The following is a 17,774-nucleotide window of genomic DNA, read 5'->3' as shown; positions in this document are numbered from 1 at the left end:
GAGCGAAGGCGTGGGCAAGCATTACGGACTAGGCTAGTTTACTGCAGCAAGTCCACATGACAACTGTTTTAAACCATTCCTGAGCACTGCGTTTCGTGCAGACAAAGAGCTTGGAGATGCATTCTGCGTGAATGTCTCCTAAATCCGCGCATGTGGTGAACATTTTGCAGTAAAAACTGCTCGCACACAACAATTTTAAGCACTCGCTGAAATGCTCCCAAATATATTTTAAGGTCGCATAGAAAAAATTTCGGGCGCATATGCTACCAAAATGGTCGCAATTTCGAGCCCTGTACACACTCTGAATCATTTGTTCATTTATTAATGCAATGTGTATTTATATGTATTGAGTATGGCCGTACACCCAAGCGCTTCACAATCATGAGGGGGTCTCTCCACACCACCACCAGTGTGCAACATCCTCTTGGATGATGTAATGGCCCGTTTCCACTGAGTGGTACGGTTTGGTACGCTTTTATGGCCGCTTCCACTGTCAAAAAGCGTACCAAACCGTACCGTACCACTTTTTCAGCACCCTTACGACAGGGTACCAAACGGGAGAAAGGGTGGAGCTGCAGCTGAACGCTGATTGGTTACAGAGATACGTCATGAGCTCGTGGAGCTACATAGAACGTAAACAAAGGAACCGCCATGTTTTTTTAAATACAAAGCCGAGATGAAAATACTATATGCATATAATAATGGGATGTACCGGGCTCAAACAAACCTTGTCGTCGTCTCGATGAACAGACACACAGCCAAGAAGAAAAATCTGCCGTGTCCTGTTGTTGTTTTACGAGGCCGTCTAAAAGTGCGAGCGGTATTCGCTTTCTTCCTGGAGCTTGCGATCACTTCTATATTTGATATAACGAATCTCTTGAGCTGATGATAATAACATGTGTGATTATTGAAGTGTCTCCGGCGTCTGATCCATTCAGAAAAAAAGGACAAGCGTGAGAGTGAAGTGCAGGAAAAAAAGAGAAGCCATCAAAGCACAGGAGCAAATTTGTTTTAGCAACCTGAATCATGAACAAACTGCCATGATTATCTTCGCCTTTTGGATTATTATGAACTGGGAACGACTAAATGACTCTCTAACAGAGCGTACATGCGCTGCTGAAGATTACAGACACAGATGAGAGGTTTACGCTGACTGTGGGCTATATTACGTGTGTTTTTGAACTCAAAATAAGGACTAAATGTTTGCTGTGTGTAATTTTTCTGTAATTAATAATATATCGGAGACCGTAAGGGGCTGTATGTGTTCATACGTTGCATTTATGTATTTATATAATTTCAGACGTTACAGTAGCTTATTTCGTCATTGATCTGCAGTTATAATCAAATCACGTTCATAGAAAAGTTAGTAATAAACATTTATAAACAAGTATTTATGTGTATAAAGCATCTGTTTTGTGAGAAGTGCTGCTCATTATGATATGTGAACGAGCCGTACAGCTTTACTGTAGACATTTATTCAAACGAGCATGACGTCGACTTAAACTTTGTCATACACCACGCCCACCAAAAGGGTACCCTTTGTGATGGAAACGCAAGCCTGATAAAGGTGACCCATACCGACCCGAACCGTACCGTACTGTACCAGTCAGTGGAAACGAGGCATAATGGCAACAACAGGGCGCTCACCACACACCAGCTACAGGGGGAGTGAAGAGACAGTGATAGAGCCAATTCGGTGGATGGGGATGATTGGGAGGCCATGATGGGTAAGGGCCAATAAAGGGAACTTGGCCAGGATACAGGGGTTACACCCCTAATCTTCAGGAGAAGTGCCTTGGGATTTTTAATGACCACAGAGAGTCAGGGCCTCGCTTTCTATACTGTCTATACTGTCCCATAGACGCTGCATTAGAGATGCCTCGCACAAACGTTTTTTTTTTTTTTTTTTGTCAATTGAAGCAAAAATGATATTGTACCAGGGTTTATACGGTCATGGAAAAGTCATGGAATTTTAACAGGGCATTTTCCAGGTCTGGAAAAGTTTTGGAAAAACAAAAAAACCCACAAAGTTTTGGAAAAGTCATGGAAAACAGATATCTGTATACTTGAATATAGGTTATTTACTTCTTTTCTGTCCTTGGCCAATCACATATTTTCACATTATTAGTGTATATCCAAATCAATTTGACATAGATATAAATATAAATCGAAAATAAATAGATTGTTGCATGTTTTACGATATGCTGTAATAAATTCGAACATGCATTGTTTTTCTTTTAGCACGCATATGTAGACATTGCATGAAACATTAGGTCATGAAAATTTACTTAAGTCTTGGAAAAATCATGAAAATCTCATGGATAAAATGTGTATGAACACTGTAATATGTACAAACTCTAAATACATAGAGTTGAAGTCAGAATTTTTCGCCCCCCTGAAGTTTTAGACTGCTTGTTTATTTTTTCCCCAATTTCTGTTTAACGAAGAGCCATTTTTTAACACATTTCTAAACATAATAGTTTTAATAACTCATCTCTAATAACTGATTTATTTTATCTTTGCCATGTTGACAGTAAATAATATTTTACTAGATATTTTTCAAGACACTTCTATACAGCTTAAAGTGACATTTAAAGACTTAACTGGGTTAATTTGGTTACCTAGGCAGGTAAAAGTAATTAAGCGAGTTATTGTATAACGATGGTTTGTTCTGTAGATTATCGAGAAAAAATTTAGCTTAAAGGGGCTAATAATTTTGTCCCTAAAATTGTGTTTAAAAAATTAAAAATAGCTTTTATTCTAGCCGAAATAAAACAAATAAGACTTTCTCCAGAAGAAAAAATATTATCAGACATACTGTGAACATTTCCTTGCTCTGTTAAACATCATTAGGAAAATATTTAAAAAAGAAGAAAAAAAATTGAAAGGGGCTAATAATTCTGACTTCAACTGTATTAATGTTCATACGTATTTAAAAAAATCTAAATATGAAAAATTTCAAAGATTTAGGATGCAGATGACCGTTAAACGCATCATACCAGGCTTGTGAAAAGGGTCTATTGTGCTCTGTTCTTTCCCCTCCTTATCTTCCCTGATTGACGCTTTAATTATCATCTTTCATTCTCCAAGGTGACTGAGCTTGCCCCTCTCGGCTCCATGCTGGACCGCTTGCGAAAGACTCTGGGCCATTTCCTCATCTCTACATTGTGTCAGTACACCATCCAGATATCCAATGGCATGGGTTACCTGGAGTCCAAACGCTTCATCCACCGGGACCTGGCTGCTAGAAACATCTTGCTGGCTTCAAGCGAGCAGGTCAAAATCGGAGACTTCGGACTGATGAGAGCACTTCCCAAAAACGACGACCATTACGTCATGCAGGAGCACCGCAAAGTCCCGTTTGCCTGGTGAGGGATAATTATTCTCACAACAGAAGGGTTTGTGTTTGAATCTGCAGAGAAGGGACACAGTTGAAGTTCAAATAGGATTTTTCTTTTTCAAATATTTCTCAAATGATGTTTAACAGAGTGAGGAATTTTGCTCAGTATTTCCTATAATATTTTTTCTTCTGGAGAAAGTCTGATTTGTTTTATTTCAGAGTGAATAAAAGCAGCTTTTAATAAAAAAAAAAACTAATTTAAGGTCAATATTATTGGCCCCTTTAAGCAATAAAAATAAATAAAAATCTGGGTGTTATTTTTGATGATGGCTTGAGATTTGATAAACACATAAATGTAAATCCTGCTTTTTTCAGCTTCAACTCTTAACAGGAGTCAAACCTATTCTATCTAGAAGATATATAGAAAAAATAATTCATACTATTACCTCTAGGTTAGACTACGGTAACTCACATATTTTTTTGGAATTAGTCGGACAACTTTATCTCGTTTACAGGTAGTTCAAAATGCTGCTGCAAGGCTTTTAACTGGTACCAAAAAACATGACCACATCACACCAGTCTCTCTTTGCGCTGTTTGCCTGTTCATTCATTCATTTTCTTTTCGGCTTAGTCCCTTTATTAATCTGGGGTCGCCGCAGCGGAATAAACCACCAACTTATCCAGCATATGTTTTACGCAGTGGATGCCCTTCCAGCTGCAACCCATCACTGGGAAACATCCATACACACTCATTCACACATATACACTACAGACAATTTAGCTTACCCAATTCATCTGTACCACATCTTTTTGGACCTGTGGGGGAAATCGGAGCACCGGAGGAAACCCACGAGAACACAGGGAAAACATGCAAACTCCACACAGAAATGCCAGCTGACCCAGCCGAGACTTGAGCCAACAACCTTCTTGCTGTGAGGTGATTGTGCCACCCACTGCACCAACTTCTCTTGGTTTTTACTGTAAATCACCAAATGGCTCGGCACCTTCTTATCTGTCAGATCTGTTGACTGAATATCAGGCCCTGTTTACACTAATGCGTTTTAGTTTGAAAACGCATAAGTTTTGCTACGGTTACGCCAACCGTCCACACGTTCTCGAGCGCCGAAAATGGAGCATTTAGAAAACGCTGGAGAGGCCGTTTTCATTCTGAAACGCTGCTGCTCTGTCTCAGCGTGGATGATGGAAAACGGAGACATCTGAAAACGGAGGCGGGGCTGCAGACATTCGCCTCTCTGATTGGGGCTTTTCCTGAATATTAAGTAGCCCACACACAGTTCAGTCCTGCATTCTCTCCGTGTAAGTTCAGACTTCGCAAGTTTGATCAAGGCTTCTCAGTTTGATATGGAAAAGCAGACTATACCGAGGACACGGGTAAATCTTTAAAGGGAACAGTGTACTTTATAACTTCATTCACATCACCCTGGCTACGTTGTTTCACTTTCTCAACAATAAAATGTAAACATGATTTAAGGAACTGCATATTTTCATTTTAATATTAGCAACTTAGACAGCAGACATGTTGAGGTGTCGTGCTGCATGAGCGTCATCTTCACTGTGTGGATATTTATAACAAAACGGAGCCTATAACAACTGTCTCCTTTCAATTTCAGTGTAAATACGAAACACAGCCTCTCTTTTGCTGAATATCAGTTTTAATAATCGATAATGGCCGTTATAAAAGTATAACATACAATAAGTTTATACATTATAGGAAATAAAGGCAAGCGATCAGTCAATATACAGAATGTACGTGGTTACATTAATCATTAACTTATCTTTGCGCTCAGCCAAAACACGTTACTTGAGAACAAGTAATAGATTCCAATGACCAAAGTCAGGGAATATGTTGTTAGATAAAGACAATAAGATGAATGAAATATCCCGTTTAATATATATAGTGAGATTAGATCCAGCGGGAGATGCTTGATGAGAAGTCCGACTAGCACAGCTCTCATCTGGGTAGATGGGCTCCAGCGCTTGCCCGAGAGTGTCTGTGTGGTCACGTGATGTGCGTTTTCAGCGTTTTGGTGTGGACGGAGAGCAGTTCAGAAACGCTGGGTAAAACGCGAGTGTGGACGCGGATCGTTTTCATTCTAAAACGCCGTTTGAAAACTAAAACGCACTAGTGTAAACGGGGCCTCAGCCTGGTCCTTAGTCATCAAACCAGAGAGTATTAGGTCGAGGCTGAAATGCAGGGGTGACTGTGTTTTCGCAGTTGCTGGTCCTAGATTGTGGAATGCTCTGCCCCTCTGTATTAAATCTATATCATCTGTCTGTTTTTAAATCTAGGGTAAAAGCTTACCTATTTGATTTGGCATTTTATCAGTAAGAATTGTTTATTTTAGCTATAATTTTATGTCTTTCTCTTTGTGATTGGTGTTGTGCAGCACATTGGTCAAACTTTGATTGTGTTTAGTAGTGCTATATAAATGAAATTGACATTGACAATATATATTTTTGATTGTCTACAGAACAAACCATCATTATATAATGACTTGCCTAATTAACCTAGTTCAGCCTTTAAATGTAACTTTAAGCTGAATACTAGTATCTTGAAAAATATCTAGTCAAATATTATGTGCTGTCATCATGGCAAAGATAAACTAAATCGGTTATTAGAAATTAATTATTAAAACTATTATGTTTAGAAATGTGTTGAAAAAAGTCTTATTTACATTAAACATTAAAAAATATACAGGAGTTTAAACTCATTTTGTTGATTTTGAATATATGCAGTGACTTGCCAGAGCTCAGAATACAGATCCATTATGAATGAGGTCATTGTTTGTGCCTGTTGTTTTGATTAAATGAGTTGTGCATGATCCTCAATTAAGTTAGTTTCCCACTGGTCATTTGTTCATTTTCAGGAATTACGCTGCTGACCTAATTTTTCCTCTGGTGTTTTTTTTTTTCTCATAGGTGTGCCCCAGAGAGCCTGAAGACACGCACGTTTTCTCATGCCACAGACACATGGATGTTTGGTGTGACGCTGTGGGAAATGTTTACTTATGGTCAGGAGCCCTGGCTGGGCCTAAATGGGAGTCAGGTACAACTTCCTCATACACTCTGAACTTCCAGTTGCTCATAAACAATCACCGAGTAATGCTTCGTTTACACTAAGTGGTGCGGTAGAGTTCGGTATGGGTCACCTTTATCAGGAATGTGTCTCCACTGCTAAATGGTACCAGTGGTACTCTTGTTCGACAGAAGTTGCAGTCCACATCATTCTCGCTTAAAGTTCTGCCTTTGTGCTTTGTTTTCTTTGTTTGCTCGTTCCTACACCCGTAGACAGCGCTTAAGTCCAGCATCTTCACGTAATAACACTGTCTTGAACAGTGCGGTTGAATGACACTTGCTCTGGGAGCACTGTACAAATATGGCGGCGCTATTAACGCATGCTCAGGGTCCCTATGTGATATCTAGAGTATATATCTATGATTGGTTGCTAAAGGATTTATAAAGCATTTAGATTAGGTCACTAAACCTGATGAAGTTGAGTTAATAAAGCATTTATTAATAGTAGCATTTATTACTATTACTAATATTAATAATATTATAATAATAATTATAATATTAATAATAATATTATATTATTAATAGTAAGCATGTATTAATAGTACGGTTGGGTCGATAGACTATGCCATCATCAATCACCAATGGCCAATAAGCATCACAATGTTGAGCCGGCATTGCGATGCTCCACATATTGCATGAGAAGCACATCTTACTAAACAAATGCTATATATACATAAATAGTTGTGTATAAATGTCAATTACTAACCTTTGTATAACATAATTTGATAATAGCTGCAGATCAGAATTAATGCAAATATCTATATAATATATACTCTCGGGCAAGCGCTCCAGCATTTTTACCCAGATGAGAGCTCTGCTTGTCGGACTGCTCATCAAGCATCTCCCGCTGGATCTAATCTCACTATATTTGCTAAACGTGATATTTCATTCATGTTGTTGTCTTTATCTAACGACATAGGCCAATTCCCTGACTTTGGTCATTGGAATCTATTAAGTTACTTGTTCACGGGTAACATGTTTTGGTTAAGCGCAAAGATAAGTTAATGATTAATCCAGGTACATTGACTGATCGCTTGCCTTTATTTCCTACAATGTATAAACTTATTGTATGTTATACTTCTATAATTGTCGATTATTAAAACTGATATTCAGCAAAAGAGAGGGTGTGTTTCGTATTTTCACTGAAATTGAAAGGAGGCAGTTGTTATCGTCTCCGTTTTGTTATAAATATCCACACAGTGAAGATGACGCTCATGCAGCACGGCGCCTCAACATTTCTGCTGTCTGTTAAGTTTTCTAATATTAAAAAGGAAATATGCAGTTCCTTAAATCATGTTTACATTTTATTGTTGAGAAAGTGAAACAACGTAGCCAAGGTGATGTGAATGAAGTTATAAAGTACACTGTTCCCTTTGAAGATTTACCCGTTTCCTCGGTATGTTTTCCATATCAAACTGAGAAGGGGGAGACTGCAGCCTTGATCAAACTTGCGAAGTCTTAACTTACAAGAAGAGGATGCAGGACTGAACTGTGTGTTAGGCTACTTAATATTGAGGAAAAGCCCCAATCAGATAGGCGAACGTTTGCAGCCCCGCCTCCGTTTTCAGATGTCTCCGTCTTTCCCCATCCACACTGAGACGGAGCAGCAGCATTTCAGAATGAAAACGGCCTCTCCAGCGTTTTCGAAACGCTCCGTTTTCGGCGCTCGAGAAATAAGTCATATAAGTCATATCTCTCTTGTCCCAGAAACCTCAGTCCCAAATGAGAGGTTTTTTTCTGTTGCAGGGGACATTGTAAATGCCCAGAGATACCAGCTTTTACCAGATTATATTTATATGATAATTTTCCTTTAAACCCATCTCTATCTAAGTGAGTGAGTGATTAAATGTTGAATGTGATGAGTTTTAAACAATACTAAATTAAAAACTTTATTTTTTTTTACATGGTTTAATATTTTTTTTGTTATTAAAATTGAAGTTCCTTTTCTAATTTGGCTAATTTGTATGTCATTGACACTTTTGGCACTTTTTTGGAGTATTTTCATAAGTTTTGTTTTTTCCTGTAAATGATTCAATAAATACCGTACCGTGACATTGATACCGAGGTATTACCGTACCGTGAAATTCTGATACCGTTACATCCCTAGTATATATATATATATATATGTATATATATGTATATATATATATATATATATATGTATATATATGTATATATATATATATGTATATGTATGTATGTATATATATATATATATATATATATATATATATATATGTGTATATATATGTATATATATATATATATATATATATATATATATATATATATATATATATATATGTATATATATATATATATATATATATATATATATATCATTGAATCAAATTATTTACTTGTGTAAATGTGTGTAAATTTATATTTATCCAGTTTTTTTTTTATTAATGTCAGTTATATTATTGACTAATATGAAAACGTTTGTTGATTTATATACAACATAGTTTGTAAAACAATATTTTCTCTCTTTTAGTAGAGATATTATATGAGAGTCTTATATTGTTCACCAAATAGGTGGATCTAGATGGATTTGGATGTAAACATTAAATAAATGTTAAAAAAGTATTATTTTTCATTTACTAAGTTTTTAGTTACGATAATCCCATTAATCCACAGATTATTATTATTTTTTTTACAAAATTGTCCACAGAAATAGCAAAAAATATCCTCAGATTCTGTCTGGTGCTAAGAAGCACTAAATCCTGGAGGGTCAGACTATAACTGAAAATGATTACATTTACAAGCTCTTATTAGTTATGTCATCATCATTACATTAAACGTAAGGTTGAGACTACAGAAATATGAATAATAAATAACTATGTCTATCACAGATCCTTCACAAAATTGACAAGGAGGGTGAAAGGCTGCCCAAGCCAGAGGACTGTCCTCAAGACCTTTATAATGTAATGATGCAGTGCTGGGCTCAAAAACCAGATGACCGGCCCACCTTTGTTGCTCTAAGGGAGTTTCTGGTGGAGACCATGCCTACAGACATGAGGGCTCTGCAAGACTTTGATGAACCCGACAAGCTTCAAATCCAGATGGATGATGTCATTACCATCATAGAGGGCAGGTGAGTTCATGCACTACAGAATATGACGGAGATAATAGGTTTGTTTATTTGACCCGTTCATTTTGAAGGTAATGATCTTGGTAAACAAAAGATGACACACACATTTATCACACCAAGGTCCCCTCTTTGTCCCTTATGTTTGAGCAGCTCACTGACACGACACTTATAGTGGTTTATGATTTAATAGATAACACCTCTAACCCTCTTATGATGTTTGAGGGTAAGAGGGAAGACTGTGAATGACTGTAGACCTTTTTCTATGTTGCCGCATGGAGGGCACCATAGTGATCGGCACCTTCCGGTAGGATGCTTAGAACTTAGTATTGTCATAAGCGAGAGCAGCGCCTCTCAACTGGGTGTCAATACTGTTTTCAGTGGCTTACTGAGTGTTTTTGTGATGCAAAATTTAAATTTTGATAGAAAGATGTGTGTTAAAGCTGTTAAACTTCTATCAGATCCGGTTCAAGTGCAAGAGAAAAACGTTCTCCTAATTCAGTGTCTGCCCTCAGATTAGATGCTGAAATATAGCATCAGTGTTCCTGACCTGTTATACTGTACTCCGCGGTAGAGATCTGCGCGGGACCAAATTTTGAATCCCGCCCGCACCCGCCAGGTTTTAGCCCGAACCTGACCGCTCCCGCTTATATTAAGAATTTGTTGACCCGCTGCCCGACCCGCCCCGTTTTCTGCCCGCCGCGCCCGATCCCGCAGGTTGAGCGCCCCCTGCTGGCCTCACTAACACCACTTCCAACAGCAACCTAGTGTTCCCTAGTGGTCTCCCATCCAGGTACTGACCAGGCTCAGCCCTGCTTAGCTTCAGTGAGTAACCGGTCTTGGGCTGCAGGGTGACATGGCTGTGGTTCCTTAGCTTCTTTAAGAAGTACAGCCGCTGTTGTGCTTTCTTGACCAGCTGGGTGGTGTTCAGTGTCCAGGTGAGGTCCTCACTGATGTGGACCCCTAGGTATTTAAAACTGCTCACTCTTTCCACTTCAAGTTCGCGGATAAATAGTGGATGATGAGTTCTTTCCTTCCTCATGTCCACTATCATCTCCTTGGTCTTGTCTGTGTTGAGGGTGAGGTTGTTGGCATCACACCATGTCACTAGACTGGCCACCTCCCTCCTGTAAGCTGCCTCAAATGAACTCCCAAATGAACTCCCATTAATACAAATTTTTACCTGGGGTGCCCAAACTTTCGATCCCCACTGTAGTTGAGGACATAATGCTGCCGTTGTCTGTCCCACAACAGCATTAAAATAGTGTAGATTAGTGTAAAATGTTTTATATTTATTTTATAGTCATTTGACAAATTAGATTTTTCTAAAGTAACGCAATAATTACTTTCCCTGGTAATTAGTTACTTTTATAATAATGTAACTCAGTTACTATTTGTGAAAAGCAATTAGTAACTATAACTAATTACTCTTTTAAAGGAACGTGCCCTAGACTGACTACACATTACTATACCAGACCATACCTCTCAGTGGAAACGGCCCATTAGTTATGCCTTTGGTTGATCTACACCTAAGAATCGGAGCTATAATGTGTTTAAAGTTCTTATTCAATAACTGCTCAGAATAATTAATCAATATTATTGATTAAAAACCTGCTAATAGTATTCCCTCTTTTATAAATTAGGCTGTGCTGGTCATCATCAGATCTGCAAAGCCATTGAGCCATTCAAAAATGTTCTGTATTTGCACATCTTTAATAATGAACGTAAAAATCTGGTCTTTATAAACAGTCTGAATGTGTCCTGCAGGGCAGAGAACTACTGGTGGAGAGGTCAGAACAAGCGCACCCTGAAGGTTGGTCAGTTTCCCAGGAACACAGTGACGTCAGTGGCAGGTCTGTCGGCCCACGACATCAGCAGACCACTCAAGAACAGCTTCATCCACACAGGCCATGGAGACACCAACCCGCACCGCTGCTGGGGCTTTCCTGACAGAATTGATGAGTGAGTCCTCATATTCCTATTAACATGTTATTAAGTCCTCATAATAAAATTGTGTTCTTCTTACCTTCAATGTTTTCTCTTAGGAAGCCATTCACAAAACTGCTGCCAATTTTAATCAATTACACATTTATGTAGATGAGAGTAGGGGTCGTATTATTCAGGAAATTCTAGTGGAATAATGATCCACTAGAAGGAAACCACTTGAACCACTAGAAGGAAAACCACAAACACACACACACACACACACACACACATATATACAATATATATATATATATATATATATATATATATATATATATATATATATATATATATATATATATATATATATATTAATATATATATATATATATATATATATATATATATATATATATATATATATATATATATATTAATATATATTAATATATATTAATATATATATATATATATATATATATTAATATATATTAATATATATATATATATATATATATATATATATATATATATATATATATATATATATATATATATATATATATATATATATATATATATATTAATATTGTGTGTGTGTGTGTGTGTGTGTGTGTTTGTGGTTTTCCTTCTAGTGGTTCAAGTGGTTTCCTTCTAGTGGATCATTATAGTTCATTTATATCAGGGACGTGGCAAAATGATGTAAACAGGGACCTATTATTCCCCAAAGTTCTTCATACTGTACAGAGGACTTAAAACCAACAGAAACTAAAGAATCTTCAGCAGCAAGTCCGGGAAAATATTGACATACAGGTTTGACGTATGTTACAGCAGAAACTACACTGAAAAAAATATTTAAAGATGATTCCTTGGATTTACTTAATTTTTTTTTTTACGTTGAGTGGTTGTAGACAACTTATTTGGGCTGAATTTAAACAAACAAATTAAGTTGAACATTATTCAATTTAATTTGTTTAAATTCAACACGCATAAATTGTTTGCAGCAGTTCTGCATGCAACACTTTTTTTTCAGTGTCCAGGCTCTCATTTAGGCCCAACAAATTATTCATGTAAATTAATTAATTATTTATGTAAACTAATTATGTAAATATTTTCATTCTAACAGTTATCTGAATTATTTTGCCTTGATCCTATCAAAGATATCAGAAATTATCAAGATTAATTTGTTCTGACAGTTTAACTAAGAAGAATTGAACTGTCATTGTTTATAATCATTTTCTAAACTGTAATAATATAAGAAAGGTCTCTGAATTTATTGACTCTTCAAACAGAAAAATCCCAAGTTTTTAGACACAATAAAGGATATGAACGCTTTGCTTCATCAGCACAAGGTGGCAGTAGAACACAGCACACTCTGTCTCTACCATAAATGTGGTCAAATCAATGGCCATCACAGCTGTAAACACTTCCATAAAACATCCTGTAAAATCAGTGCAACTGTTAAAATATGGAATGTCTTTTTGCATCCTTGGTTATATACTGTCATTAAATCTACCAAATAAAACCCCAGTCCTGTTTTTCCATTGTTCAGACATGAACTCCTAAAGTATATCTGCTGAATGCGTGTGTCATTTGATTTCTTTTGCAGTCTTTATCTTGGGAATCCCATGGATCCGCCAGATGTTCTTGGGCTGGATTTGAACTCTGCCAGACCAACTCAACTCCCCGGACGGGCAAAAAGTGAGCGATTGCCTTTCTATTAGAAAAGATGAGATACTGCCGGGTCCCCGCGAGTCATTACACAGGGGACCTTAAGATGTCTTAAATTTCAAAAGCAAAATTTTAGGCCTAAAATAGTCATAAATTTACAGAAATATTGTGTTGTAGGTCTTAAATCATTAAGTCACTTAATTTTCCTATGTACATGTAGTAACCCAATCAGATCAACACCAATTCAATAAAAGTCTGAGGTTACTTTCACACCTAAACATTTGTTTCTGAACCTGTCTCATTTGACCAGTTAGCGCGGTTCATTTGGCATATGTGAATCCAGCAATTGTGCTCGGATTCCCGCTAAAACAATCTCTCCGAGATCGCCTGAATGAGGTGGTCTCGGCTCGATTGAAACAAACTCTGGAGCGAATCGATTGTGAAAGCGATAGGATCCGAGCCTGGCTATATCACAGTGTATTATGGATATATAATAGGCATATGTCTATATGAAGAGAGATTGATGAGTAGTGCGGGATGTCATTCCTACCGGTAATTATGCGTTTCGTGTAAAACGCGATAGTGAAAGCATGCTGAACTATTAACAATAGCTGTTTATCCTTTAAGAAAACTGACTGAACTGCAGTAGTTTATCTGTTATTTCTCTCTAGAATGTAAAGCCTATAAGGCATAAGCCAACTGCTGTGTATGAGGTAGTCTTACCTCTGCTCTATACTGGGTGCTTTCACATCTGTAGTTTGCTTCATTTGATCCGGACCAAGGGCAATAAATGATACATTGTTGCATTTTCTGCCGACTATGGGTCGTTTTCACACCACACTGATGCTTTGGTCCAACCAATTGAAAAGAACCAAAATGCAGTCATCTGACAAAATCCACATCTCTTATTGGCCAGATGTTGTTGAACATAGTTCCTAAACTGCTTATCGATTGGTCAGAATTCACGTGCGGGAAAATGCCAATGAATTCACATGAACACAGCTGCTGCGCTCGTGCATCCAGGTTAATCATGAACATGCACAATGCACTAGTTGCACTATCGCGGTCTGATTATGTTTCAATCAAGGTTTATATGAATCAAATTGATAACATCTGTGGCAAACATTTTAACTGACCAACATATTAACAATAATACAACCGTGTTGCCGAATTAAATGTATGCATTGGCATGTTACAGCCCTAATGAGTATGATTATGTGAAACTCCATATAGATGCATATTGCAATGATTTCGGGTACTTACTTAGCGATGCACGCACACATATATGCACAATCCTTAAATGCTCTGCTGATTTGGACTCTATAATACCTGTTTTATAACTTTAAACTATCAACAACCACCACTGAGCGATATTCTAGCGATCGTTCTCCCCGCTCTGTGGTGGATTTTGGCATAGTCCATTTCACGTGAGATGGCGGGGGTGAGTGGAAGAAACCAAGTCGCGGGGGGAATATTTTCTACTGAAATAATTTATGATTTCTGATGTGGCCCAGTATCAATTGTTCCACGGACCGGTACCGGTCCTCGGCCCGGTGATTGAAGACCACTACCATAATGCACAGCGCACCGGCCTACGGCAGCTGGATTAGTCCAAAAGGCGCAGTAGTTTTTGCAGTTGGGTCTGTTTTAGTTCGGATCATATTCTCACTTCAAACGAACCGCTCCAGGATTCGTTTAAAAGTGTACTGAGACCACCTCTTTAAGCAGGTCTCGGTACGCTTTTTTGGTAGCTTTTGGTGCGCACTTGAGTACAATTGCTGCATTCACACCTGCCCAAACGAACCGCACCAAGAGGGAAAACAAACTCAAGTGCGATTCAACCAAACTAAATAAAGCAGGAGTAAAAGCACCCTTCGTCTGAGGGTGTCACCATTCCAAATTAAAGCGCAGATTTTCGCTTATATTGTCTTAGTGCTCATCGTCATAAATTAAAACAAAGATGCATGATGGCTGAGCAGGACTCTGCAAAATAAAGCATGAAACTCTGACCAATGTGAGGAGAGTTTACTCGCACGTGACTTGTTTTAGCTATTTTGGTCCGTTTAGAAACTTTGCCGTGTGAAAGCAAACCGCTCCAAGAGCAAAGTGCAACAATGTAACAATTTAAGGGTGCTTTCACATCTGTAGTTCGCTTCATTTGGTTCGGACCAAGGGCAATAAATCAAACATTGTTGCATCTTTCGCCTTTGGGTTGTTTTCACTCCAAACTGCTGGCTTTGGTGCGAATCAGTTGAAAAGAACCAAAATGCACTCATCTGACAAAATGAGGCAAGTGTGAAAGCACCCTTAATTCCTGTTTCGGAACAAATGAATCGATTCACAGAATGTGAAAGCACCCTGATATTTCATTCATAATGGCTTTAAAAAGGTCTTAAAAAATTCATACGTTTGACTTGAAACCTGCAGAAACCCTGTTACTAAATCATCTCTAAATTCAGTTTCATTACGTTTAAGGTTATAAAAAGCATTGAATATCTTCAATTGTAAAAGAAATTTTGTATATGACGGATTAAAATATTTCCTTAATGTGCAAGAAATACTGTAATTGTGGCTTAATGGATTATTGCACGTCAAACGTGAAATATTTACAGTACTTTGATATTACTACTCTTTTTCTCAGAGGTTTAGCCTTCTGATTGCACGTTTTAGGGAGGCTCTCTCAAGTAAAAACATTATAATATGGCAAATTCTCAAAGTGTGGCATTTCAAATAGAAGGATTCTGTTTATACCGGCGAGATCCTGCTTTTGTAGATGAATGTTATTTTGCACAGTCTTGCAATCTCCATATTAGATTCCTGCAAAGATGACAGAAAATGCACCTGCAATTACGCTCCTGTGGCAAAACATGAAGGTATTTGCATCTTATAGCATACATGGACTGCTGATTGATTGCAACTCTGACACACCAGTGTGCAGGGTGATCATTTCTATCTACTGTATGTGCTGTGAAATGATTTGAGTGTTCCTGGATACCTTTTTTTATGTGGACAAAATGCTCCAGTGTAGATCTTGTGTTTCCAGGCCCTGAAAGTATTGGCTGCAAGTTATGAAAATTAATAATGTGAATAAAACAAAATTAAGAACTTTAATGCATTAAATGGCATGAAAAAATATCCAGGTTTAGATATTAATATTCAGATTTCCTAACAAGAAATGATTTTTTTCAATCAAAACTCAAAAATTTATTACAAAATTAAAATGAATGGCACCACAAGGTTAAATTCCTGGACATAAATGGCCCATAAACAGTGAAATTTATTATTATTAATATATATTTTTTTATTTATTTATTTATTTTTTTTTTAAGTTTTCAAAAATCGACTTTCATTCATTCATTTTCTTTTCGGCTTAGTCTCTTTATTAATCCGGCGTCGCCACAGCGGTATGAACCGCCAACTTGTCCAGCATATATTTTACGCAACGGATGCTCTTCCAGCTGCAACCCATCTCTGGGAAACATCCATACACACTCATACAATTCAGACAATTTAACCTACCCAATTCGCCTATACTGCTTGTCTTTGGACTGTGGGGGAAACCGGAGCACCCGGAGGAAACCCACGCGAACGCAGGGAGAACATGCAAACTCCACACAGAAACGCCAACTGACCCAGCCGAGGCTCGAACCAGCGATGCTCTTGCTGTGAGGCGACAGCACTACCTGTTGCGCCACTGCGATGCCTGACTTTAATTTTATTGATTTTAATTACATTACAAAGCCTATTGAACAGTACAGAATATAGGCTTATATAATATTTAAGAGTGTACATCCCCACCATAACATTTATTTAAAAAAAAGTTATACTCTATACAAAATAACACAAAAAATACATTTAAATTTATACACGTTATACACTTACTTTTTTTTTTAATACTTGCCCACTGAAAATAATGACAGGAAAATTATTTATAATTTAAAAAATACTCCTTCCGTTCTATTTTTTCCCCTTTTCTTACAGTACTTGCTACATTTTTTTGGGGGCATTTACTTTCTATCTTTTTTAAAGAGATGATTCACTCAAAAATAAAAAATCATTTTACTCTCCTTTAACTTGTGTCAAACCTTTTGTAAACACAAAAGAAGGTATTTTAATGAAAGCTGAAAACCTGTAACCATTGACATGCATCATATTTATTTTTCTTACTGTGGACGTCAATGGTTACAGGTTTTCAGCTTTCATCAAAACATGTTCTTTAGTGTTCAACAGAAGAATAAAACTCAAAAACGTTTGGAACCAATGGAGGGTGAATAAACAGTGAGTAAATATTCACTTTTGGGTGAACTATCCCTTTAATACTCACCCAGTGAAAGTAATGACTGAAAAAGGGTTTATTGCTATTTTAAAAGGGCAGGACCTCATTCTTTCAACCTTCTCTTTAGTTTTTTTTCTTTTATTTTCTTACCTGCTAATTTGTTTTGCATTTGCTTTCTATCTTTGGCTTACTTGCTCTGCAGAGGAGCCTCCCCCTCGGCCCCCTCAGCCGCCTTTGCTGGTTAAGAGTAAGTGTGGACCCTCAGTTCAGTTTAAGCACTGCTCATGCCCCCTCTGTTCACTTCTAGCACCCCTCATCAAAGGTACAGCACATCTGTATTGTTTACATTTTTTTGCTTGCTCCTGCATCCCTCCGCT

General features: G+C 37.4%; 1 protein-coding gene across 16 annotated transcripts in view; it reads left to right on the top strand.

The window, feature by feature from the left end:
* Window positions 1–17,774, top strand: part of tnk2b (tyrosine kinase, non-receptor, 2b) — a 110,675-nt gene that overhangs the window by 81,793 nt on the left and 11,108 nt on the right. For 6 of the 16 annotated variants that reach the window (XM_021480555.3, XM_073918203.1, XM_021480554.3 and 3 more), the window contains 6 exons: window positions 3,091–3,368; window positions 6,281–6,407; window positions 9,289–9,530; window positions 11,292–11,486; window positions 13,060–13,151; window positions 17,600–17,719. In XM_021480555.3, the coding sequence (XP_021336230.1) occupies window positions 3,091–3,368; window positions 6,281–6,407; window positions 9,289–9,530; window positions 11,292–11,486; window positions 13,060–13,151; window positions 17,600–17,719 (1,054 nt within the window). The remainder of the gene's footprint in view (window positions 1–3,090; window positions 3,369–6,280; window positions 6,408–9,288; window positions 9,531–11,291; window positions 11,487–13,059; window positions 13,152–17,599; window positions 17,720–17,774) is intronic. The other 10 variants (NM_001347881.1, XM_068224304.2, XM_073918240.1 and 7 more) reach the window with 2 other exon arrangements.

The sequence above is a fragment of the Danio rerio genome, chromosome 2 (assembly GCF_049306965.1).
Source record: "Danio rerio strain Tuebingen ecotype United States chromosome 2, GRCz12tu, whole genome shotgun sequence".
Classification (NCBI taxonomy): Eukaryota; Metazoa; Chordata; class Actinopteri; order Cypriniformes; family Danionidae; genus Danio; species Danio rerio.
This window is presented reverse-complemented; position numbering and strand designations above follow the sequence as displayed.